Genomic DNA, 25,015 nt, shown 5'->3' with positions numbered 1-25,015 from the left:
TGGGTTTTTGTTTTTTTACCACAACACACTCTGTGTGTCCTTGCAACCATGTTGAGTCCATTTCTTTCTTTGTAAAACATTTGTATCAGTTTAAATCCTGCACAGTTTTAGACAGGGTCTGCTCATCATCATAGCAAAACTCCAGAGGGTATCTTCAAAATCTTTTTTCCTGAATTTTTTATTTTTTTCGTCGTTAAGAATGATCAACAAAACACTTCTGAAGGCCTCATCTGTAACACCTTAGCTGTGTCCTAAATCCATAAATCCAGTGCACACTAATTCCAAGCAAATTTTCGCATTTTTGTCTGGATTGTGTTCACACTGGAAAAGTGACAAAAATATATTCAAAACAATATGCAGACAAAATAATATTCTCCCACTAGGAAAAGCACAAAAGAAATAAACTAAAGATAAAAGGTTAAGCTAAACGTGGATAGTTGCAGGGACACCTCGGAATACAAAAATACAACATTATACTTTGTAAAAATAATTTTTCTGCCTTTTTGAGAGGTTTAATTGGCAGCAGCATTATAAAGTTTATATTGCCTCTGCATGTCACACTTGCATTCTGTTCTGTTCTGTTAGTATAAAATGATGAAGTATATTGAATTGCTTCATACTAACCACGCACTATAACATACAATAAAAGCTGGCATGTAGTATGGAATTGGGACACAGCTCTTGTACTGTATGTGCTGTTAATCATCAGCAGTGAACCAAACCTGAATGCCAAAACCACATCCAAAAAGACTAGTTTCTTCAGTCATTTAGGCTTTACAGCTGAGTAGTATGAGAAGTTCTTCACCAGTACTTTCAGTCAAAGCGAGAGTAACACTGGTGCTGTGTTGCGCATTGAGAGAGCTGGGCCTACAATATTTCCCAGAACATAATTTGATTGTATTTTATGTTTTAGAACATGTCAGAAAATGCACTCGACTGAGTGTCCAGGACGTTTTTAGGATAATGGGGCGCAGTGACTTTTGTTTGTGAACCATCCAGATGACTGTAAATGCTGGGTGTGGATTTTGAGACTCTCTGGCAAGATCCCAGTAGTGGCAACATGGGGGACGGACTGTTTGTAGTGTTTCTTCTGTGCATGAACCAGAGATACAGTTATGCCTCTGAAAGGAAGCAAATCTCAGCTCTGACACGTTGATCACACAAACTATGTGAACTGCTCCTCTGTTCTCTTCTCACCTGTTTCTTTTGTATCCGCCTCTCATCTGTTTTTGCTATTGCCAAAGAATTTCAAAAGATACAGGGGGTCTGTGTTGTCCTATCAACAGTCTCTGAACAGACTCGATGTCATCGCTGTGGCCGCCGCCTGCTGGTTTCACCAAAACACAAGGTACAGTTGTGTCAGCCCGTATAAATCCACTGCACAGTATCTGCTGGTTATTCCCCTGAGTCCTTACTGTCAGAGTGAGGAGTGTACTTCAATCGAAATGTCCCTGTGAAGCACAGCAGAAACATACAGCTACTGTGCTGAAGCTTTGACAATGTCTACATAATAAACTGTAATGTAACACTGCAGACATTCCTTCACTCACTCACCTTGCTGTGTTGAATCCATGGGCGGCTGTTTGCAGTCCTCTGCTCTGTGACCGTTGGCACCGCAGTTATAACATGAGAGGTTGCCTGCTGGCCGTTTCTGGCCTGCGTTTCCCATGATGCCATAGGGCTGGTAAAAGCCAAAGCCCTGCTGCTGATCATGTGACACAGGGCTGTGCCGGTAGAGGGGTGGTGGCATCATCATCGGGTAGGAGAAGGGTGTGGATCCGGTGGCGGCGGCGCTGGATGAGGCTATAAGGGGGCTGAGATGGAGCAGAGGGCCCAGGGTGAAGAGGGAGGGGCCGGCAGAAAATGGTTGTAGGTAGCCGGTTGCAGCGTATCCAGGTAACGCCCCGTAGGCCCCACAGTTCCCCCGACAACCGCAAGAGCTGCAGACACACCCAGAGGCAGTATGACCTGAACTCTGCTCCAATGAGGGGGCAGAGGAGGGGGAGGGGGAGGGACTGGAGGTAGGCTGGGGTGGGTAGTAAGTGTTGCCAGGTACTGCAGCAACAGGAACATTGGTGGCCGTTCCCATTGAAACAAAGCCACCTCCACCGGTGGTGCTCCCAGCCTGTGAGCCAGACTTTGATGGAGGACAAGGGGAGGAGAAAGAGGAGGAAGAGGATGTAGGTGGGCAGGAGTAGTATCCTGATGGAGAGGGGGATGAAGAGGATGAGAGATGAAAGTGGAGAGGTGGGTGGGAGACGTGGTGCAGGCTGTTGGAAGTGGAAGTCAGGCCAGAGCTGGTTTCCACCATCAAACTCACTGCATTTCCTGCCAGGCCACGACAAACCACAGAGTCCTGTAAAGCAGAGGAGCCATCCATGTTCAGCCCAGGGAACAGGCTCTCCAGTCTCACCCCCATCCCCACATTAAGCCCTGGGCTGAAGCCTGCTGCAGCTGCAGGCAGGCCTGAGCCCAGCGCCTTACTCCTGTCCTCTGTGCACAGTGGAGGAGGCCTAGGCTTGCGTGGGGAGGTCAGGATGCGAGCTGGATTTGAGACTGGGGAGAGAAGGGTCTGAGGGTAGCTGGCCTGGGGGTGGTATGGCGATTGTGTGAGGCCAAACGGCAGGTGAGAGGAACAGGAGGGAGGGAGAGGAGGAGCTGGATCAGTTTGAACGGGTAGGACCTGGGCTGTGGGGCGACTGGAGCCTGTGGGACAGCTGGAGTTCAGGATGAAGAGGCAAGATCGATCCTTCTCTGAAGCCCCTCCTGCTGCATCTGGACCTGATACACCTGAAAGACAGACACAGGGTGGTGTGCTGACAGCTAATGTAAATACACTGTGAATGATTGTCAGACATAGTGTTTTTAAATAAATCAATTCTAAAAATAGTCAATTGATGAATCAATTCAGCTCCTATGGGTTGTGCATAAACTATTAAAGCAAAACACAAATTGTTGTGATAGGAGTTTTCTCTAAATGTACAAAGAAATACATGTTGCTTGGTAAAATTATCTGGTGTCAAGAACCGTGAGAACAGAGCAGTAGGGGAAAGTACTAAGATCTGGTTCAAGCTGCATCCGTCACAAATCCAAAACTCACCTAGCTTCTGTCCTTTTGCTAAGTTTATAATTCTATAATCACAGTCCTTTTAAATAACTCACGCCTGTGAATGTCTCTGCTCCTGTCAAAGGTGGAGTCACAGCACAGTGGTGTCCGGGGGGAGCAGGAAGAGCTAGAATAGCCTGAAGACGAGCTGCTGTCTGTGGAGACCGGGTGATGGTGTGGTACTGCGTCCACTTCCACTCGCAGCTCTCCTGAAATATATTTAAATATGTCACAATTTGGGAATTTTTGGGAAAAATCCATAGTCACAATCTTTAGTTTTAGAAGTCACATCCAGATCACCTAGATCAAATCGTTTGGTGCAACAAAACATTTTCCCTGATATTTTTTATATTTGAACCAACAGAAGTATCCTGACACAAATCAGCTTTGTTACCTGCAGTGGAGGTCGGGTGTGCTGAGGGCCCCATGTGACTGGAAGGCGTCACTCTGGCGATGCCGCTGCACAACCGCTTCTCCATCTTCATCTCCCTGCTGAGGACGCACACATGCACACTAATAAGAAAAACAGCCTGTACCAAGTTATTTTAACATTTATATTATGAATTAAGAGAGAGGATAGGAGACTTTAATTTCTCATTTTTTTGTGTATCTTCACATCTTTACTTACGGAAGCTTTTTTTTTTTTGCATGACTATACAGGAGCAGGAGTTGATTTTCTAAACTTTAATATTTTTTTAGGGAATACCCTTTAATGACCACCAAGGGGAGACAATATCCATACAACAGGTTCCTCAACATCCCACATAATTAAACCTGTCTCATGGAAAACCACTGCAGGAACTTTCCATTTTTTTGTCCACACACATAAACACGTCATGTCACCCCCTAATGGAAACCTGTTGATAGCAGGGATGGAAACAAGAGATAACACTTGCCTGCATGTCCATGTTTTTATGTTGCTGCTTGTGTTTCTGCTGGTTATCTCATCTTAAGTACATTTTATCTCTCCAACTCCCCTACAGCTGGTTAACCATTGACATTGTATGGAGTGTTTCTGCTCTGTATTTACTGTGGAAATCCACAGCAGATCAGTCGGCCTGTTAATCATTACCAGGACAAAGCATCTGCTCCTCTCCTAACGCTACTGACTGAATGCCAATGAGCATCATTTTAAATTCAAATGAATTAATGTTTTAAAGCTTATTCTACACTTCACACATCACTCTGTAAATAGATATTCCCTCAGTATAAAAGGGACACAATCATTTGCTAGTACATCAGCCCTATATCCACCTTGGAATTAGCATCACTAAAACATGAAAATTTATTAATAACACATCTAAGATACAATATTATAATATTTTTCTATCTGTAATTGATCTGCATGGATAGGTTTGTAATCGTAGAACAATTTTTAAGAGCAATTTCTGAATTTTGTGCCTTTGGTTCAAAATCTGCTCTCATGATTTCTGCAGCTGTTCTGGCAGATTCACAGCACTTGAGAATGTGAGAGGATGTATTGCAGTCCAGTCTTGGAAAACAAATCTTCAAAAGGAGACAGAGAGGACACTCAGACACACACAGTCACACAGGACAGTTCCTCAAATCCGAAAATGTTTTTCTTGCGTCGATTTTGCATACAAGGGATGCAATTGTTGAGCATTGGAAAAGAGAATGAGTACAATGGGCAAAGGAATATTGTACTGTATGTGAGTTCTTGCCAAAATTGAAGTAAAAAGATTCAAAATTTTATATATCTTTTTAACCCTAGTTTAAAGAAATCTTCAATGTTGAAGATACTGAAGAAACAGTCTTTTCTACAACTGAAAGTCCCAAAATTAAAAAAAAATGCACATGCTATGCTTGCGCTTTAGATAAATGGCTGTATCGCAAGCATAGTGTGTGGCACGTAACACATAAATGTGCCTGAAATGCTTGACTGATGCAGGGCTGTTATATACTGATATTGCAATAGAGTTAGAGTTAGAGTTAGAGTTAGAGAGAAATAGCCTTGTGTTTTAATATCGCGAGACTCTTAGACAAACCACAAATGGCTGTTTTGTAGCTACATTTCTATGTACAGATTAAACTTCATAGGTAATATAAAAGCAGCTGCAGACAAAAACTTCCAAGGAATGTATGGTTTTTGTAGCTTACTCTGCAGACTTTTGTAACTCTAGTTGGGTCTTGAGTTTCTTCTTTGCTCCTTGGGTCAAGTCATACTTGTTTAAGTCCTCCTCTGTCAGTGCTAAAAACTGCAGGGAAACAGGAAAAATGTGAGCATTTTTAATAGAAAAAGACACATACACTACTTCCTAGGTTTGAGCAGGAAATACTGATTTAGGATGATTGAGTGAACTTGTAGACATCTCATACAAACTAATATCACGCAATCTCAAGCTGACTCACCTCCTCCATGGTGAGCTGTTTGAAGACAGGGTAATACTTATGTAGCCGAAGCCTGCGGAGCCAGTCCAGGATGCCGTTCTGCTCTGGCGTGTTGGGCTGAGACTGAGATGGTGGCTGGGTATGGGACTGAGAACGAGACTGGGTATGGGACTGGGAGTATGAAAGGGGCTGGGAATGTGAGTGGGATGTTGACTGGGAATGGGACAGGTGCAAAGACTGCGGCTGTGTGCTGGACTGCCCGCTGCTTTGTGCATGAAGGTGGAGCTGGGAGTGCTGCTGGGACTGAGAGTACAAGTGCGACTGACTGTGTTGGGGATGAGGCTGGGAAGAGGTGTCACCTCCGCCCACCATGGAGCCCGACTGGCTGGGCAGAGCTGCCACGGGCGGGGGAGGAGGAAGGGACGACAGCTGGGGGGAGTGCTGATGAGGAGGAATGGAGGGAGGAAGGGGAGGAGGGAGGGACGAGAGGTGAGGAGTGGAGCGAGTCAAGACGGTGCTGTGGGTACTGACGACAGGCTGGACGCTGGCCACTCTGTACACTGCCCTGAGACAGGAAAGGCAATCAGAGGGGACAGACATGATGTAGAGGAATGACAGGAAGACACAAATAGAGAAGAACTTTACCTGTTGGCTGCTCTGTACTGAAGCATACATCCCAGATCTGTAAGAGAGTGGAAAAGCAATGGACATTTTCACCACCAATATAGTGACTGAGACTTGAACCCCAGATCAGCTTAAAATTAGAAACACCAGTCTGGGTGCACTAACCAACACCTCCAACAATAGAAGTCCTTTTCATTTAATATGCATTTAAAGCAATCTCACTGTATAACCTACTGTATAACAAATGTATGTGTTTCAGTAGGCTCACTGAGTATGAATCATACAGTATGATCAGTCACCTGATCTCAGCCCAGCTGAACATCTATGGGAGCAACATGTCAGCCAGAACTGTACACTGTTTGAAAAGGGACATAAACATGTTCACATGGTGCAACAACAGCTTCATATAGGTCATAACTGTCTTCTCTCCCCCTGACTCAGATATTGACTGAAGACTACCATTATTGAGGATGTTTCAGCCTCTCAAATATGTCTCAGATGAAGTGTGCATTTATATATACACACATTTCATTATGTACAGTATGTGTTTGCATAATTATTAGTCCTATGGTATCAGTCAGAACTGCAGCCTTTCATAGACAACTTATGGATTTTATTTTGAGTAGTTAATTCTGTTCTTTTAGTGATAAACTCACTGTAATCACATTTATTCAATCATGCAGATGTATTGATCCACTGTGGTGACCTCTAACAGGATCAGCCGGAAGGGAGTAAAAAAAACTAATTGGAGCAGGAATAGGTTTATTAAACTTAAACTGCAGGGAGGATCTAAGGTGCAGGGAAGAGAACGAGGTGAGGTGAAGAAAGAAATGGTGACTTGTAAACAAAATAAAAACACTTTGTTTTTTTCTTACATTTGCCACCCATCTGTGCTGGTGCCATTGATCTAGTATAAGGAAGCAACTGCAGCATGTTTTACTTCTTTTTCCAGATGTGGGAAATCAAAAATGTCACTGCATAAAAACTGTTGTTTAATACCCTACAACACTGTAACACTACTTCTGCAAACAGGCTATTTTTCAGCTTCAGTAATTTTATTACCACTAAAATACTTGAAATGCAATTGTCATTCAGTTTTATTTGTCTTTACATTCTGATTAACATAGGTTAATCAGAATGTAAAGACAAATAAAACTGAACTGCAAATGTCATAAATGTGTGAGTTCTTGTACTTCTTGTAGGATCAAAAGCTGCAAAAGTTTTGCACTATGACTTTTATTTCCACAGGATTGAAGATCAACAATAAAGTACACCTGACTGACAGTTTTGTGTTCCTTCATAGTTAAGCTGTAGAAACCTCAGATTCATATAATATCACATTACGTTAAACTTGTGTCAGAGAATCAGTACCAGTGAGGTAATTTATTAAATGCTAACAGTTCCAAACTTATGCATCATTTTGTGCCTGTCTGACAGAAGTGTCAGCTGGAGGTTGGTGCAATAAATGTTACATTACATTACAACCTAATATTCAGCTTATCAAAAATGGACGGTGAGTGGTGGAGGGCAAAGGGCTGTGTGTTTGTGGTTTTACATTACAGACACATTCTTATTAGTCCTGCTTCCTTGGGGTCTCCTGTGAGTCTGGCACCAACACACACACAGATGCACACACTCACAGAAGCACACACTGCACTGGCAGCTAAAAATACTCTCCATGATGAAGTCACACCCTTAACATCAAGCACACAAACACTAACATGAGGTCACCACACTCTAGGCTTCCCAACACAAACATGCCACACCGAATTCCCACAGATGACTAAAATAGACCCAGTCTGCTCCCTGCAACACCTCCAAAACACAAAGTGAAAATCCTGCCTGGAGTCTGACCTCTGCACAACCACCAATCAGGACCCAGGCTCATGGCGTTGTCCCTTCAGTTACCTCTTTTCTCCCCCACTCCTCCCTTTTATCTCCAACACTTGAACATAAAATCTTTTATCATGCCCCTCTTGCTCCGTCCTTTCTTGACACTTTCTGTCCCTTCATCTAAGAATAGGGATATCCTGTTTTATTTCCCTTCTGCCCTCTATAAAAACTATAAACACTCTGCTGCCTCACACTCATGACATCTGCAGTTCAAACCGATCTGATGATTTCTGCCACCAGTCATTTCCCAAAAAAGAAAGAAAACAAAGACTTACTAGAACCGGAGGTGAACGGGCAGGTTGGGGCTACAGGAGCTGTGGGAGGGGAGGATGGTAATGGAGGGAGGGCTGAGGGGAGGGAGGAATGACAGTTGGGTGAGAGAGGCCTGGCGGAGGTGAAGAACAGTTGGACGCTTTGGTGCTGGAGGATGTTGCAGGGTAGTGCTGTCAGACACCTGGGTGCAGGCAGGGAGAGGACAGCAGGGAGTCATCACAAAAAGTCAACCAGACTTAAAAATGACAGGGAGAGATGCTCTGACCTTGGATTAAAACACTTCACATCACATTACCTGAATCACAGAGGTGCGCTGAAGAATTAGCTTTGTGCCATAGCATATCAACAATAAGCAAGAAAATCAGTTACCTTAACAATAATGTTGTTTTGATATTAATTCAATATTTCAGTAAAAGCAATGCTTTTTTAATCCAGAGCACCATTAAGCAGACTACTTTAGAAAAGTCATGTTCACTGGCAGCTGAAAGCCAACTGAGAAACCCTCTGGATATGTTTGGTACTTTGCAAATCAAACATGCTAGCACCTCTGTGAGACCATACTTAAAAACAGGGAACATCAGCGAAACTGAGAGCAGCTAAGAGTTCTGATGTGTTTAAATTTAGTGGTTTGGCTCTAATTAAAAAGTTTTTAGTCATTCTTTAGTCTGTATCATCCATCCACTACCTAGATCCGCTTATTCCTATTTAGGGTCAGGACCTGCTGGAGGCTGCTTTAGTCTGTATATTATTAATATTTCCTGTTTTTCACTAGTAGTCCAGAGAATGCAGTAACACTTACAGCAGCAATGTGCAAAACAGAATAACGAGCCTGATAGCAAGTAAACATGCCAACAGTGCAGGGTTTACAATATAAGGCATCCTGGCCATCTCTAGTCTGTTTCATCTCTGACTATCAGTGATGCTGGCTGTGGTCAGAAGTGTAACAACACAGTGATGTCACAGGGTCCACTTCGACATCACTGCAGCAAGATGAGAAGTTAAAGCAATCAAGGTCAGTTGAATGCAAACTAAATCCTACTCTCTAAGCATCCAGCACTCCCACTGATCACACGGTAATTATATGCAATGAAAACTAAAACACTGATGTTAGTGACGTCTCTGTGACAAAGCAGTCACCTTCAGAGACGGATATGACCCAAACTCAACCTGCATTTGATCTGAAGTTTCTTTTCTCAAAGGTTCAGGGTATGGGACTAACCTGGGGTCCAGCTCTATGGACTGAGGGAGAAACTTCTCCACTCCTTCGTCAGGAAATGCTTGTGACAACTTAAAGAGAAAAGTTCACAATTAAAACAGGAACACACATTAAGGCTGGCTACACACTGGGCTATTTTAAATGAGTTTGACCCTGATTTTCCCCCTCCAGTGATCGTGCGGATGTTGGCCCAATTCAAAGCTTTTTGTAATTGGTTATTTGATTAAATAATCCACAAGTGTGTGGTGTCAAGTGGTAACAAATACATTAGCGCTCATGATCGAGTTGGAGCCTTGATCTGTTTGGGGATGCTTGAACTGAATACCAACAATAATGAGAGCGAGAATCCAGGAAAACGTCACTTTTGTTGTGTACTTTTACAGCTCGCAAACATGACATCACAGCACAATCCAAGCATAATTGTGTCTGTGGAATTGCCAAAGTGAAATTGTTACTACAAGCAGGTGTGTGTTCTCTCGGTCTGGTCGAATCATCTAGTGTGTAGGATTTTAAGGTCAAATTTTTGTTCAAACTGTCCTTATGTCTATGGTCTCCCACGTGTTTAAAATCATCTAGTGTGTAGCCAGCTACAACTATGCACATTTTGTGATTACATTTCTGATAATGAAATATACATCCAAGCAAAAAAAATTGACATCTTAGTTTATGTAATTAAGAACAAATTTATGTCTACCATAATGAAATCAGAAACAGAAAATTACTTAATTATTAAGAAAGGAAATTATTGTGAAAGGTTAGCTCCTTAAATTTTGTCTGTCAGGGAAAATGTCTTTCTGTGGTCCTCACCTGGGACAGCAGCTCTGTCACTTCCTGCTGAGTTCGAATAACAGACAACACAAAACCATCTGACCAGCTCACCTGGAGGAGCAGGAGAAAACAGAGGTGATGGACCAGAGGAAGAAGGAAAATGTGTAAAAGGAAAGGGTAAAAACATGAACAGATAAACAGAGATCACTGGAGCTAGTGTGTGTGAGTGTATGTGTGTGTCTGTGAGCTTACACTGTACTGACCTCAAACACATATTCACTGGTGTCTTCAGATTTGTGCGTCACTCCTCTCAGCGTCACCTTCTCAATCACTACTGAAAGAAGGGCAGATTGTTTCACACGAGTAACCACACTTCCCGTCTTTACACACTTCAGTAAAACCTGCCAAGCTGCAATACGGTGCAGTTATTTAAAATTAATTAGTTTAAATGGCCTGGAGGAAATTAAACGTGGCCTAATATCAAAAGTAATAAATAAATAATAACCAGCAGCTACAGGTACAAGTACTTTAATACATCAAGTGCACTAATCAGGTTGACAGGAAGGTCAAAGGTCAGGGTTGTTTAATGCACAGCACCATAGAGCCGGTGGGGATTGAGTGTTTTTGCTTACGAACAGATGCAAGATTTAGCTGCCCTCATAACACAGCACGAAGAAGAATGTACAATATGCAAAAAGCTGGTGACTCGAGGTCAATTGCTTCTCCAGGTGCTGAGATTTCTTTCCTCTTTAGGTTGCCAAACAGCTCTCTGTCCCCAGCCACATGCTGCACATAGCTGACAGTGCTGTGTGTGACCACTGTTCTAAGACACTAATCAAATTAAATACAGTATTACTAAGAAAAGTACATCATAATAGAAGTTTCCCATTACCTAACATAATCCTCTGTATTTTCAAGAAAAGCAGCAGGTTTTCATGCAGTTATTTCACTCGGAGCAGTGTAAGAGAAAAGCAGGTCCTTGGTCACCAGCTTGCCCCTGAAACGTCATAGATCATTTAATAGCCCTTCACAGATGGGTTGGAAAACTGACCCAGCAGGTCATAAGAGAGTGCTGAGATAGTACAAGTTTGCTTTTATATTTATTTATTTTTGTGTACAACTTTGTCCCTCCTTTCTTTGGTCACTTTCTATATTTTATATCCTGATGTAAAAGTTTTATTCTGCCATTTCTATGGCAAAAACTCTACTTTTTCCAAAAAATTAATTATTTTACAATATCGATTATGTGATATTAAACTGTATATACCATGATGCATGAACTTAACTTAAGATTAACTATAGTGCCCACTCCTGAAAGATTTAATAGAACAACTATATGTTAACTGATAATGAATATGATGGTAGTTGTAGCTGTATTTATGCAGCTACTCTCTTCCAAATACTGGCATGTTGTTGTCTTAGTATTAGCTTGTCATCTATAAAGCAATTTTAACATTACAAAATATGCAAAGTTAGATTGGTTTATTAGCAATGGTTTGACAAGTATTTTGCAATACACAGTGCATACTCTCACAATCCTCCCTCAACTTTCTTTCAGTAGCCACAGCTACTACTTACACATTGCTTTCTCATGCTCATGTCCAGTTTCACTGAACAAATGAGACACTTATCTTGTTTTTCCATTCATCCATGAAAATGTAATATCCTCAACATTTAACAAATAGGAGATCTCTGGCTCTGCACACTTTTGCTCCATTATTATGAGTGATCCAACAGATTACAATACCTCTAGTATGCATACATGCACTCTAATTTCCCATCAAGACAGAAACTCTGACTATTAAAGTCTTGAGAGCTCTGAATGTTCATCCAGCCCTAAACTCTGGCACTGAAGCCTTGCTTTTGCAGATCTGAAATAAAATTTCCACCCGTCAACCCCCATAAATCCCCCCAGCCTAACTCCCAATCATCCAGCATAATTTCAAAACACATAATATCCATCACTCCCTTGCCTTGGTATCTAAAATATCATCTACTCTTCTACATTGCACTTAATGTTGACTTCTTTGTCTGCCTCGGGCGAAAATTAGGTCTGGTTAGGGCTGCTCCACTGTCATTAGATCCATGTCAGCAGACAGAAGGTGAGAGTAAGCTGCAACGGTGGGAAAACTAAATAGATGGGTGTGTGTGGGCGAGAAGAAGACCAGTCGGTATTGATTTAGGAATGTTAGATGTTAAACCCCATTTGAAACCACACCAGGCATGCAGAGAAAAGCAGCAGGGGAGGGAAAGACATGAAGAGACAAATAGAGAGAGGGATAAAGGAGGAAAGAGATACAGCAGTCGCTCTCACAACTCACACACACACATCATGTACCACCTTGCTCTGAGGCTGTTGGGCAGCAGCTGTGAAAAGTTTAAAAATGTCACCTAATGGAGGCTGCCACAGACAGACAGATACACACTAACACACTTAATAAGCTCCAGTAATGTGTGTACATTACTTTTTCATGATGTGATCAAAAGAAGAGTTTCAGTTATACCCTCAAAAGATAACACACTGACATATGTGCTCTACAGAACATGCTGGCCCGAGGTAACAATACTGTAAACACAGCAGAGCATGGCAATCTAATTGCATGTGCCTCTCACGTGCGTTCACTTCTCTGCGTTTGTGTCTTTTGTGTTTCTGCATACTGCACATGTGTGTTGCGTGTGTTTTATGCTGGTGACAGCTATGTGGTGTGACCATGAGGTAGTGAGATAGTTGAGCATTTTGTTACAGACAGAGGCAAGGGGCCAAGACACAACAGACTCGCCCCACCTTAACCCACGTGCTGTTCAACCTGAGATACTGGCTGGTGACTAAGTGATTGATTTTAGATGGACAGTAATGATAGATTTCACTGATAATCTATTTGCCTTAGGAAAACCAATAATTTAGTACAATTTATTGAATTGACACTGCTGTCAGCATTGTCATAATGTGTGTTTCTATTAGCCCTAGTAATGTAAAGGTCCTGCACACTGTTCTACACCTAAAAGATGTTATCATTTGCCTGATTAGCCCTCAGCTTGTTACTGTGTGGGTGTACACAGCATTTGACTGACACTTGCATTGCTGTCCTGTTAGCTCTGCCAAGCCTAATCAGCCAGGACAAGTGAAATTATTTGTGTGGATCAGCTGGTTCTGGTCCTATTAATGAGCAATTTCCTTCATAATATGATGAATTTATATTGTGTTTTTTCATATAAGCAACAAATTATTTTGCTGCATGGTGGAAAGCCTGGATTTTCTGTCAAAGTCCAGAATGACATAGCTGCTGAACAGACTGACATTCATCATTGTCAGGGATTATGAGTAACAAAAAGCATCTCTGATATTAAACAATTAAAAACATTTTTTTTAATCATGAAATTTTCTGAACCTGTTTTGAACAAACAAACACTTGAAAAATATACAGCTGAACTTACATTTTAATGCATATTCTTCAGACAATGTTGTACAAACATTTAACTTTAATAGCTGAACAACTAATATTATTGTCAGACATCTTTGTTTTGGCATTATCATAATAGGGATTACTTTCAGTGCATGTTGGGATAAAGCATATAAATTAACCCTTACGGCTTTTTGAAATGTGTTTATATTCCTAAAACACACAAACTTGCTCAGTGAAGCACAAAGGTTTATATGTAATGAGCGTAGTGAATCGATACTACAGTTCTGGTGGAAATTGGTTAAGTTTAAAAAACATCATATACTCCTATGTTATTCACCATTCACTGTTAATTAGAGAAAAAATATATCTAATATTTAACTCAGCATTTAGCGATACTGACACCACTGGTATTTCTGATAAACACCTGCACGCACACACACACACACACACACACACACACACACACACACACACACACAAGCCTCAGGGCAAGCATTCTTTAGGATTAGTTATAGTGTTTTAGTGCCAGCATGCCACATCTTGTTCAACTGGGCTTAACTGAGTTTATAGCAAGGCACACATACTTCATGCTCATATCCTCAAATGGAGCGTGGGGGTGAAACCATCATACATACAGTTAAGTTAGAGAGATGCTGAAGAAACTACAAATGTAGAAATGTAGCAGGTAACTGCTACATTGACTTGATCTGGTAGCTCACCTTTTCCAGCTTTCCCCTGGTTGATCTTGAGTGGTGCTGCTGCATCCTGGCCTTTCCCAGCAGGTAGAGAAGGGGGCTTATGAGGGGGAGGTGGTGGAGGAGGAGGAGGCGGAGGAGGGAGGTCTGGGCGAGGAGGGTTAAGCTCTTGGCCGAAACCTTGATCTCCTCGTCCCGTGGTACCCCCTGAGCCAGAGATTGCGCTAGCATCTCTGGTCTGGCTCTAGAGCACAAAGGGTGAAAACCAGAACCACAGAGGAAAGGTCAGGGACCACAATACCCAGCACAGTACTAACATTACTTAGTCAGCCTCAAATAGAGCTTGTTTGCACACTGGAGCAAGTGTGGTCCAACTCTGTGGCAGAATTATTCAACAGACGGTTTGTCTTTGTGTCATATTCATCAATCAATGTAAAATTTGTCTTTGCTCAGTCAACTGCTGAGTCAAAAAAAGCAAATAGTGAATTCTGTCTGCTCATATGCTGGCAGATGGAAACTCTGCCTGCTCCTCTCAAACAGTTGCTTTCACAGTCCCACACAAACACACATGGCAATATTCAACAAGCAATGCAACATTTAAGCTCCGCGCTGTCATTGCTTAAACAAATTCAAACACTAAGCAACCATGGCTCCATGGCTGGCACAGTGCTAAAACAAAGTGAGGAGAAAGATCTGGCTGCGCAGAGCAAACCAATATTTAACCAGGCTCGTTGACTGAGAGGGCGCTCTTATTTATAGCAAATCCCCAGAGGAGCAGTTGTAGGGAGGGACAGTAGACATTCAAACACACATTAAAAGCCAGAGCTGCCTTTTACTGGACAAACTACCTCAGTTGAAATTGGGATTGTCGGGATGAGCTTCACCAATCCCACATCTCCAATCAAACATTTCTGACCTGACTCAGGAGCTGCATGTAGATTTTGGTCACATGTAGGGAACTGCACCTGGGGATACGTCTTTCACCAGGACAGTTATCTTTTTTCTTTTTTTTTTTTTCATTATTTCTAATTTTAAACTTTACTTCAAATAGTATTTTTTTAGATTTCCCAGAATCCCCAGGGAACTAACATGATATTATTCAAGCAAGGAGTTTCATTCTAAAAGCCTACTGCCAAAATCTGGCATTTACCTCAGTGTCAGTAAAATGAACAATTTCTTTAGGGTCTTTAAAGGTGCTGCAGTCAATATTTCTATATATAGATTGAATGATTATGTGCACAGGGAAAGGACCAAAACAAGCCAAAAAGAGAGTGAATGTTAGACTTACGCCTCAGGTCTTCAGCAACTCCAAATGAATCCTAATGTTGATCTGTGTACTAATACATTACATCACCTTTAGAGGTTGGTAACATGTCAGTGCTGTGTTTGCAGCTAGTTGCACTGCCCCAAGGTGGCAAAAAAACCCCCCAAAAAAACAAAGTTAAAGCAGGACTTAATGAAAAAAATGGTAAAAACAACTGCAGTATTACATCTGGTTTGGATTTCCTAATCTGCTGTTGCATTTTTGCATTCTTTTTTACTGAAAGCAGAGCATCAACATGAGGTCCATCCTGTACCACAAAATGTCAGTCTCACACAAACACCACAGTTTGTAAACTACATAAAACCCAAAAGATTATGAAATATTACCGCAACCCAAAGCCAGTGCTGTAAACAATTTGTCACAATACCATACTGCTTATATGTTTACTTACATACTCTTGACATTTACAACAAACATAGCAGAAATTTAGAGCCATTGCACTTCGACATTGGACTGGATTTCTGTTTGTCATGGAAATGTAGCACATTTGAGTTGACCCACAGTGATTCTGATCCCTTTAATGAGATTGAAATGGTCCAGTGAGCATTTTAAGTTACATGTCTCTCTTTAAAACCAGATAGATGCTTATGTGTCTTTTTATTTTCCTGCTGATTTATAGAATTAAAACTAAAAAATTATAATTAGTACTGTGTCCATCCACAGAGGAAAACTCAGTATGTGCTATTACGTAGACTCCTACACACACACACGAACACACACATACAACAGGAGGCAGTAGATCTGAAATCAATTAAATGTGCTATTGCCACATCCGCATGTTACTTGCCCAACCTGCCAACTCTCCACTTTATCCTCAGACTGTAAGTGAGCTGAAGGGGAATATGACTGTACAACACTGTAATTGCACAAAGTAGAAACAGCACTCATGAGAACTAAATGAATCAGCATGAAGGATTAGAGGGAAGAATTCAAAAAGCATGAAGTGTGGAAATGAAATTAAGTAAGACACATTCCAGATCTCTGGACATGTAAACCTCTGAACACTAGCTGAACACGGCTAGTAGCAGCAGTACAAAAAATAAAAATAAAACCCAGACAGTGTTAATTCTGACACTGGCACTGTTTTTTATAGATACATAAAGCACTCATATAATCGGGTGGTTATAGGAGTGCAAGTCTGTGCAGGCCCAACAGATGTTGCCAGTGTATTGTATGTGCTGTTATATCATTATACTGCTGCTGCAAGATCCCACTGGAAAAAAATCTAACTATGTTTCCTCTGGAGTGACTAAGCATCCAGCTGTTTTGTGTTAAAATAAGCTTATGCATGTTGACTTAAAATCCTGGAGGAGGAGCTGTCTGCAGTGACCAGTGCCACACTAAAATCAGTCTTATGTACCATGGTGGAAAGTACCTGAGCACATTCACTCAAATGCTCTTAAATACAATTTTGAAGAACTTAGATGTTGAGTGTTTATATGTTATGCTTCATTTTACATCTTCTCTACTATAGAACAGAGGGAAACCTTGCACTTTTTTATAGATCTGTCTTAAAGCTATAGTGACTTATTACTTTGATAATTAAAATCAAAGCCCTGAGATGGAATGGATGAGATTATATGATATTATACATTAAACCAATAATATATAGCATAAAAATTAGCTCTGCCTCAGGCTACAACATTATATTTTGGCTTAGACGTTAAAGAAAACGGAAATAACACAACCTTCCTCTTTCAAGTCAAATTCATATACAGTACACATATACAGTAAGCAACAGATACAGTACAGGGATTTAGCTTCTGCAGCCCTGCTTGGCCTGTTATGACCTATAGGTTGCCATAGGTGATACTGGCTAAGTTCAGAAAGATATTGCCACTGCTGTGACTTTATGTTGTTACACTGTTCTTGATCATGTCAGATAAATATTTTCATTTTTTTAATCACCAAAGTAAAACAAGAATTAATTAAAGTCAGAGTGTTTCCTCTCGTGGCTTAATGGTTTTAAAATGTAGCAAAACAATGTCCATTTATGCAGTCACAGAAGCATTAGCTTTCATCAGTAGGCACACTTCTGAACACCACACATAATATTCTCTCTCATTTTAACTCTGTTTTGGTTTTCACCAACTCCAGAGTGATGTATTTGGCTCTTCGGCAGTGTTAATCAACAACAGGAGTTTGTCACATAAAACTAATGCAATTCAATTCAATTCAAAAAAGCTTGTGTTCCCCAGCTACCTACTAAATTTGACTGTTTGTCATTTGGTGCTAGGCAGGTAGCAAACAAAAAATGTATCAGACTTGTTTTGTTTTGAAATACCTACCTGCAGTAATGACCCCTTTCAGATTGCACACAGTGATTTGATTTGTTGTCATTATAAAAATATTGATTGGTGCAGCTTTAAGCAAATGTTTCGAGTACTTTTTCTAACACCGATCACATGGGACTTCAATGATGGTCAATTATTTCTTTTACTTCCAAACTCTTAAGACTGTGGCATATACTTAAACATTTATACAGTACTATTATACTATTATACTGACAAGGACTTCAACCTTCAGCCTTTGTGTCAAATATATCTACAGAAGGTGACAGTGGGTCAGGCTAAAAGCTACTTCATTGCAGATGATAAGGTTGCTCTGGTTTACAATGAAACCCTGTCATTCCCTTCAGAGCACTGAGAGAAGGAAAGAGAGCCAGAGCAAGTGAGAGAGTGAGAGCATTTATAACTTCCTGGGGATTCACTGGAGACACACACATACATGTGCGCGCACACACACACACACACACACCACAGAGGGTTGATTTCAGCATAGAGAAATGTGCTGACCTGCACTAAGCAGGAGCCAAGGGCAACAAAACACTAAATACAAACGCTCCTCTCTGAGCTGGGTACTTTCCCTTCACTGCACACATGTTTAAACAGTGTTTCTGCCTGATTCTGCCTGAACATTTAAATGTGTGCATCTGTGTCACTGTGAAAGAGAGGAACAACATGTGTTGCTTCTTTGACTTCCTTTTCACATCTCTGTTTACGTTACACAAGCATTGATAGTTTTTGTCTTACCAATTTCTATTCATCCTAACTTATGTAATCCTGCTTCAAATCTGTGCAGGGTGACCCCAGATGTTACTGTGAGGATTAATGAACCACTCATTTCCCACCACCACTGGGAAATCCCCTTGTCCGCCTCACCCTGTGATCTCCACCTTTTATAACAACACATTTAGCAACCACATTTAGGAATAAACAACTGCAGTGGTCTTCTTCCTGTTCTCTTTTTCCATCAGTACTTGCACATGGGGGTCTGCTGATGTTGCTGATGGAGATGCTACCAGACTACATATCATGACTTTGGCTCCAATTTCACTAGCTTAGAACTAGTCATTAGACAGGTCATAAAAATGTTATCATAAATATGTTTTGTACTCCCATATGTTCTTCAACACCTTTCATAAAGAACAGCAAGTGTTTTATGAATAACACAGCAGTGCTGGACTGTACTAAATGTTCCATGTTGCACATGGATGTTTTTGATGCAGTTAGTATCCAAACTAAATCCTTATTTTATCCTTCTGCTAATATTCTCGATAGGAAAATAATATGTTTATCCCGTATCATGTGTTTGGCTTGTCTTCCTCATATGTTTTTGCTTATTGCAACAGACGTTCAATCTGGAGCTAATTTATTAAAGTTTTTAAGTTTGTGACTCAATCATACCTGGTGTGTTTTTAAATCTATCCTCGCAAAAATCATTGAGCAACAACAAGCAACTTTTTGGGCACAGAGAGAAAATAACTGTAGTTGACTGGATAAATCTTGTGTTGACTATTGTAATCCACTGTATTCAGCGTTAAGCCAAAAAAGTTATTAGTTACGAGTTATGGCCAGTTACCAGTAGGTGTCTGAATTTTACAGATCACATTCAAAGCAGGGCTCTTCTTGCTCTTCCTAAGACATGGTTCAGGTCTAAAGGCTTTCCCAGTAAATGCCGTTCAGGTTTGGAAGTCCCTGTCTGGTTACCTGATACTTGCCAAATCTTTGACTCTTTAGAAAAATCATTTTACTAATATCACTTTTTGTTTTAATTTGGTTTCCAATTTGTTTTTATCTTTATTCACTCAATACATCACCTACTTTTATCATTGTTTCAATATGTAATATATAAAGGGATCTATTAGCAGAAATGGAATATAGTATTCACTGTCATTAGTGTGTAATCACTGGAAAAAAACAACCATAGCATTTTCTTAATCTTACAATGAGCGGGTCTCCTTTTGTGGAGGCAGCCATTTTGACTTCTACAGTTTCTACAGTAGCCCAGAACAGACAAACCAAACACTGGCTCTATACAGGGAATCATTCACTACTCACTATGCTGTATTTTGTGTTGACCTCCTGTGGTTTTAGGTTTTATCAGTTCCCTCTAACTCTGTGCCTCATCTAGCATCAGTATTGCTATTAGCTGCCCTTTCTGACTGGAATATTTATAATGTTACCTGCAAGAGCTGTCTATCGAAGGTGGCATGTGTGTAAAAAACAGTGTGCAATGAAAATTGTATGTTGCATACAAATTTACCTTAAAACAATAATTTTACAGATTTCAAACTATTGTATATTTTGGACTATTAGTCGAACAAGAGTATAAGTTTTAGCAAAAACAGCCTTGTTGAATAGAAAAAATATATATGTAAGTCGCTTCAGTGTATAAGTCACATTTCTAATTATACTAATTATAATCTAAATTAGCCTATGAAGAACATAGGCTAGGCATAACAACAAGCAGAAGTGTATTATGAAATTCATTCATCCGTAACATTAAGTATAACACTTAATATATAAGTATCATTAAACTCCACCAACCTCCTCTACATTCATTGGTAAATTACAGACTCTAACAGTCAGCATGTAAGCGTTAGCATGGCAGTGTATTGTCCCACCCCACTGCCACATGCTGTTAGAGCACAAGCTGCAAATAAGTGGGAATGTCTGCATGACAGCAGTGCTCCATAGCGCCACTAGTGGTCAAAAACTGACTTGTTTCAATTTGAATTGTTTCCATGTTAGTATTTTGTGTGTGCCTTAATTTGCAGGCTTTATAGCTGAAATGACGAAATCATGCTTTAGAGCTTTAAAATAATCTGTATATATTTAATCATACATGTTCAAGGAGCTTAAGATTTAAAAAGGTGTTGTTGCTATTTCCATGTAAAACTATCATAAATACAGTACACAGAGTTCCACACAAGTCATAATGTCAAATTTGACTTCAAAAAGACTCTGAATTGTGGCAATGTAAATGTAAATGAATGCTAACAAAGCCAACAATCACCCTACCATGTGCCAGCAGGTGCAGTGTGTGTGGCAGGGTTGACAGGCAGGCAGAGGCAGGTAGGCAGACTTGGCATCAGGCAGGGAGCAGGCAGCGGAGGACAGCGAGGCCAGAGGCAGGGACACGGTCTGATGATGATAGTGGTGGTGTAGCTGAGGATAAGTGACAGCAGCTCGGTCCCCGCCGGGCCCTGCTGCTGGAGCCTCTGCTCCTCCTCCACTGCTCACCTGCAACACCCAACAGGTTGTAACACAGTTGGTGAAGTTGCAGCAATACTTAATATAATATCTTAATTTAAAAACTGCCACATCTTGGCAGTTCCAATGATTCATAATCCCACTATCGCATCTTTTAGCTGCTTTCAAAAGAGGAACTGTATTGGTAGATGGTAGATTTACCAGAAAATCACTGTCTTTTTGTTAAAAAACAACAAGAATGTACTTCCCATCTGGTCAACATCCTGAACTCCTGCTTGTTGTCAGATTGCACCTCCAAGCATGTAATTTACTTTGTTCACTACTGAATAACACATGACTGAGGTCTGTTGTCTTAACAGACAGTCTGTCATTGTCTATGTCTCACGTGTAATTTGGTGCAAAGGTAACATGTTGGTGTTTGTCATAAACTTCCTGTGCCGGTTTCACAAACACCTGAAATTTGTTTCACCTGCTACGATGACGCTTTCTGAACAGGTGAAAAGCCTCACATATGGCCCTGGACCTGGTGGAGGGCTGCAGGCGGTGATAATTCTGCACCTTGCTCTGAATTTACAGAACATCTTCTCAGAGGGAGGAGGATTCACAGCAGAGCAAGAGCCTTCGGCATGTTCGCTGTGTCACCTGTGTTTTATAAGGTCTTTCAGTCAAACTATTGTTTATCCAGTCAATGGATAATTCTGTAGAACTTCCACTTGTTTTTTGATCATTCACAGCCGTAACACAGAGCTGTTTCGGATGCTACTTTCACTTCCTCTCACAGAGTGCCCACATTAAAACACAGCAGTCTCTTCCTCATGCTGGACCTTTCTCACCTCATACTGACACGTAGTCCCAGATTGTACAAGTGTTCATTATTAAACAATGATGCTGATATTTAATTGTTATAATGCTGTTGTTTTTTGTTTTTTTTTTGCCCATATTTTAACAGAAGCTCTTTGTCAAGAGCATCTACATGTTGTACAATGCAAATGTTTTTACTAATGAATTAAAACCCTGTGGTCCAGTGTTTCAACTTGTTTCCAAGAGTTTTCCAATAATTTCTAAAGAATGTGACTTGCATGAAAAATAGGTGGAATTAATGCTGAGTAAACGCTAAAGCTGTTTTTGTTTTCTCGGTGGATGTTGTATGTAAACTTTTATCGTGGCTCTCCACTCTGAGCATCCCTCTCACCTGCAGGATGTCCTGGATCTGGCTGAGCTGCTGCCTCAGCACCTGCTTCTGGTGGAAGCTAAAGGCCGGGTGGTTAGAGGCCATGGTGAACAGCAACAGAAACTGCTCCTCTGTTCTCCCGTCGTTTAGCGCCAGCCCATAGTTATTGATCACCGTGTCTATGTGAGTCAGGGTCCGGTACAGGACTCCCGCCGCCTCCCGGTTGTCCGAACCGAGCAGTGCGAGAGACACCAGCAGCTTGCTGCGCACCACCTCGTCCGTGATGTTGGTGAGGCCCGACAAGTCGGCGGGGTTGTTGGCTTTGATCTCCGCATCCCGGAGAGAATGGTAGTCCTTGCGGGCCAAGTCCTCCAGGCAGGACCCGAGGAAGCGGAGCTCGATGGGGACGCAGAGGTCCAGCAGGCCGCACAGGAACTCGGCTCTCTGGGCTGACGAGAGGGAGGAGAACCAGCGGTACACTCCCTCCCTCTGGACACAGTTCCGACTCTCCACCATCCTCATACATTCACCCAAACAGCACCTCGGCTGTTATGAGTTCCGCAACAGCTGGGGTTAAAATGTTTAAAATGTCACACTTTGAGAGCCGAGAGTAAAACTGACAACACCACGCGGGGGGGCGTAATTGCGCAGGCACGCCTGAGCAGCGCGACTCTCAAGTGTCCGTAAAAGTCAAAGCTAATTTGTCAACTTTCACTGAGGCTGTTTCTCACCTATCACTCTCACACGAGAGACATGCAAGAAGCAACCGTCTTTTCTGTTGGAGGCGGACCGGGAGAGACAGAGCACCAGGCCTTTCCCAACCATAATCTTTCCAAAGTCGCCTTCGATGCAGCCTCAGTGGTCTGGTTTGTGTTCAGCACGCCAGCCGGGGATCTTCCGCCGCTGGCGCCGCAGCGCTCCTGGATGCGCGGAAACTGGTCCTGCAGAGTAGTACAGAAGATCAAAACACGCAGTCCCATTCAAAGAGAGGCTCAGACAGACACAGACTGTTTATTCGGAGCCGCCCGCCCTGCTGTCCCGCATGGCACATTAACAATCCCTTCCTGAAGAGCTGCTCCTCCGTCCTCATGCTTTCCTTGCGAAGAGCCGTCAGCGAGAAGCCCGGTCACCAAGTCTCTAGCAAGACCCTGCTGCTGGGGTTAAAGTTTAAAAACTAATAACATTTCCCGAGACATTTCCTCTTTAGACACCTCTGTGGGAAAAAAAAAATCCGATGACATCAGATGTTTTGTTCAATGTCCACTAATGACTTTAGTGAAAAATGAAGCTGTAGACCCCCCTGCATTTTGTCATGAGTCCTGAAATCGGAAAAAAACAGCTGTGTATAACATTATCCCAACTCTGGCAACAAGGGCTGCCCACCACACAGACATGTGTGCTCTGATTGGCTGCGAGTGCTGTCTGTCGTGAAGGCCTCTGTCGTGATTGGCTCAGAGGGATATCCGCTGCCCTGCTATTTGACATCTTTTTCTCATGCGCTCATAAATACCTCGGCTTGGTTACTGGAGCTTTAAAGTGCCAGATACACGGTGAGCTGATGACACCACGAGCATTCAAACAGTATGATACTGAAATATGTTGTACTCTCATTACTAAAGATTACCATTAACAATAAGTCAGTTACAAACTATAAAAAACATAATACTGTCAAAACAGTTGTTTTGGATGAATGAAAGATGTGGTTGTGTTAATTTCTGGTGGTGCATTAAACCCATTATCTACAGTAATATACTTTATGTTCTACATGGCATTAGTCCTGCACAATATTGTGTATTACTTTTATAGTAATATACTTAAAGTTGACTCCCAGTGAAGCCCATTAGTGTTGTTATTCTGCAGTTCATTTCTAGGACCAGAAGATGGCGTCATATGTCCTTGTCATAAACCGTGGTCCATGTTGGAACCTGATGCAGCAGCACATTTGCAGGTCGATGTGATTTTGCCTTCATGACACCCGATCCCACCTGCTCACAGACGACATGAAAACATCATTTACTCCAAATTCTTTAAAAATGTTGGTTAAACAGTTTTGGATGTCCTTGCTTTGCCATGTGTCACCGCTCTAATCTGGTTTCTTTTAACTTGCCCTTCTCTTCACCCATCTACAGGAGAATAGCTCCATCCCCCGCTCAATGACAACATCGGTCTCTAGAGATAAACCCCGCCCCTCATACAGGCGCCGCCCCCATTATATCGGAGGAAAAAGTCAGTTAATGTTGCTATAGTAACCGGGCCCCTCCCCCTGAACTAGCTAGATCTGTACTGGGCCTAACACACACACACACACACACACACACACAGACAGAGTTGTGTTTCCATTACTTAGGAGGACTGTACATTGACATACATTAATTTCTTACCTTAACCAAAATATTTTTACTCCCTAAATCAAACTGAGTCCCCACAATGTGACTCTATAAACACTTTAAGTTCGCACAAAATAGCAATAATAACCAACACACACAACACAACAGAAAGATTAAAAACACAAGAGCCAAGAATCATTTTCTTTCAAACACTTTCATTATTTTCTTCACATAACTCAAAAACAAAACAGAGAATTTTCCAAAAACAGAAAGAAGAAGGAAAGAAAGAAAAAAGGAAAGAAAGAAAGAGGAGAGTCAAACTATAGAGAGAGAGAGAGAGCTTGGCATGCTGTAGCATGCTGCGGACTAA

The 25,015-nt window shown here is 41.6% G+C and overlaps 1 protein-coding gene across 3 annotated transcripts; it reads right to left on the bottom strand.

The window, feature by feature from the left end:
- Positions 1 to 160: 160 nt before the first annotated feature.
- On the bottom strand, positions 161 to 23,872 carry zcchc14 (zinc finger, CCHC domain containing 14). 3 transcript variants are annotated; one of them, XM_026311683.1, is made up of 14 exons: positions 22,340 to 23,872; positions 20,956 to 21,177; positions 14,353 to 14,572; positions 10,493 to 10,563; positions 10,269 to 10,340; positions 9,465 to 9,532; positions 8,248 to 8,426; positions 6,101 to 6,137; positions 5,477 to 6,020; positions 5,225 to 5,322; positions 3,501 to 3,598; positions 3,163 to 3,315; positions 1,555 to 2,790; positions 161 to 1,451 (listed from the first exon to the last, which is right to left on the bottom strand). In XM_026311683.1, the coding sequence occupies exons 1-14, from the start codon at positions 22,838 to 22,840 to the stop codon at positions 1,396 to 1,398; spliced, it is 3,555 nt and encodes a 1,184-aa protein (XP_026167468.1). In that variant the 5' UTR covers positions 22,841 to 23,872; the 3' UTR covers positions 161 to 1,395. The 3 variants fall into 3 exon arrangements, with proteins under 3 accessions (XP_026167468.1, XP_026167469.1, XP_026167470.1); XM_026311684.1 differs by having other exon boundaries at positions 10,493 to 10,560; XM_026311685.1 differs by lacking the exon at positions 20,956 to 21,177.
- Positions 23,873 to 25,015: the final 1,143 nt, after the last annotated feature.

This window comes from Mastacembelus armatus, chromosome 6 (genome assembly GCF_900324485.2).
Source record: "Mastacembelus armatus chromosome 6, fMasArm1.2, whole genome shotgun sequence".
Classification (NCBI taxonomy): Eukaryota; Metazoa; Chordata; class Actinopteri; order Synbranchiformes; family Mastacembelidae; genus Mastacembelus; species Mastacembelus armatus.
This window is presented reverse-complemented; position numbering and strand designations above follow the sequence as displayed.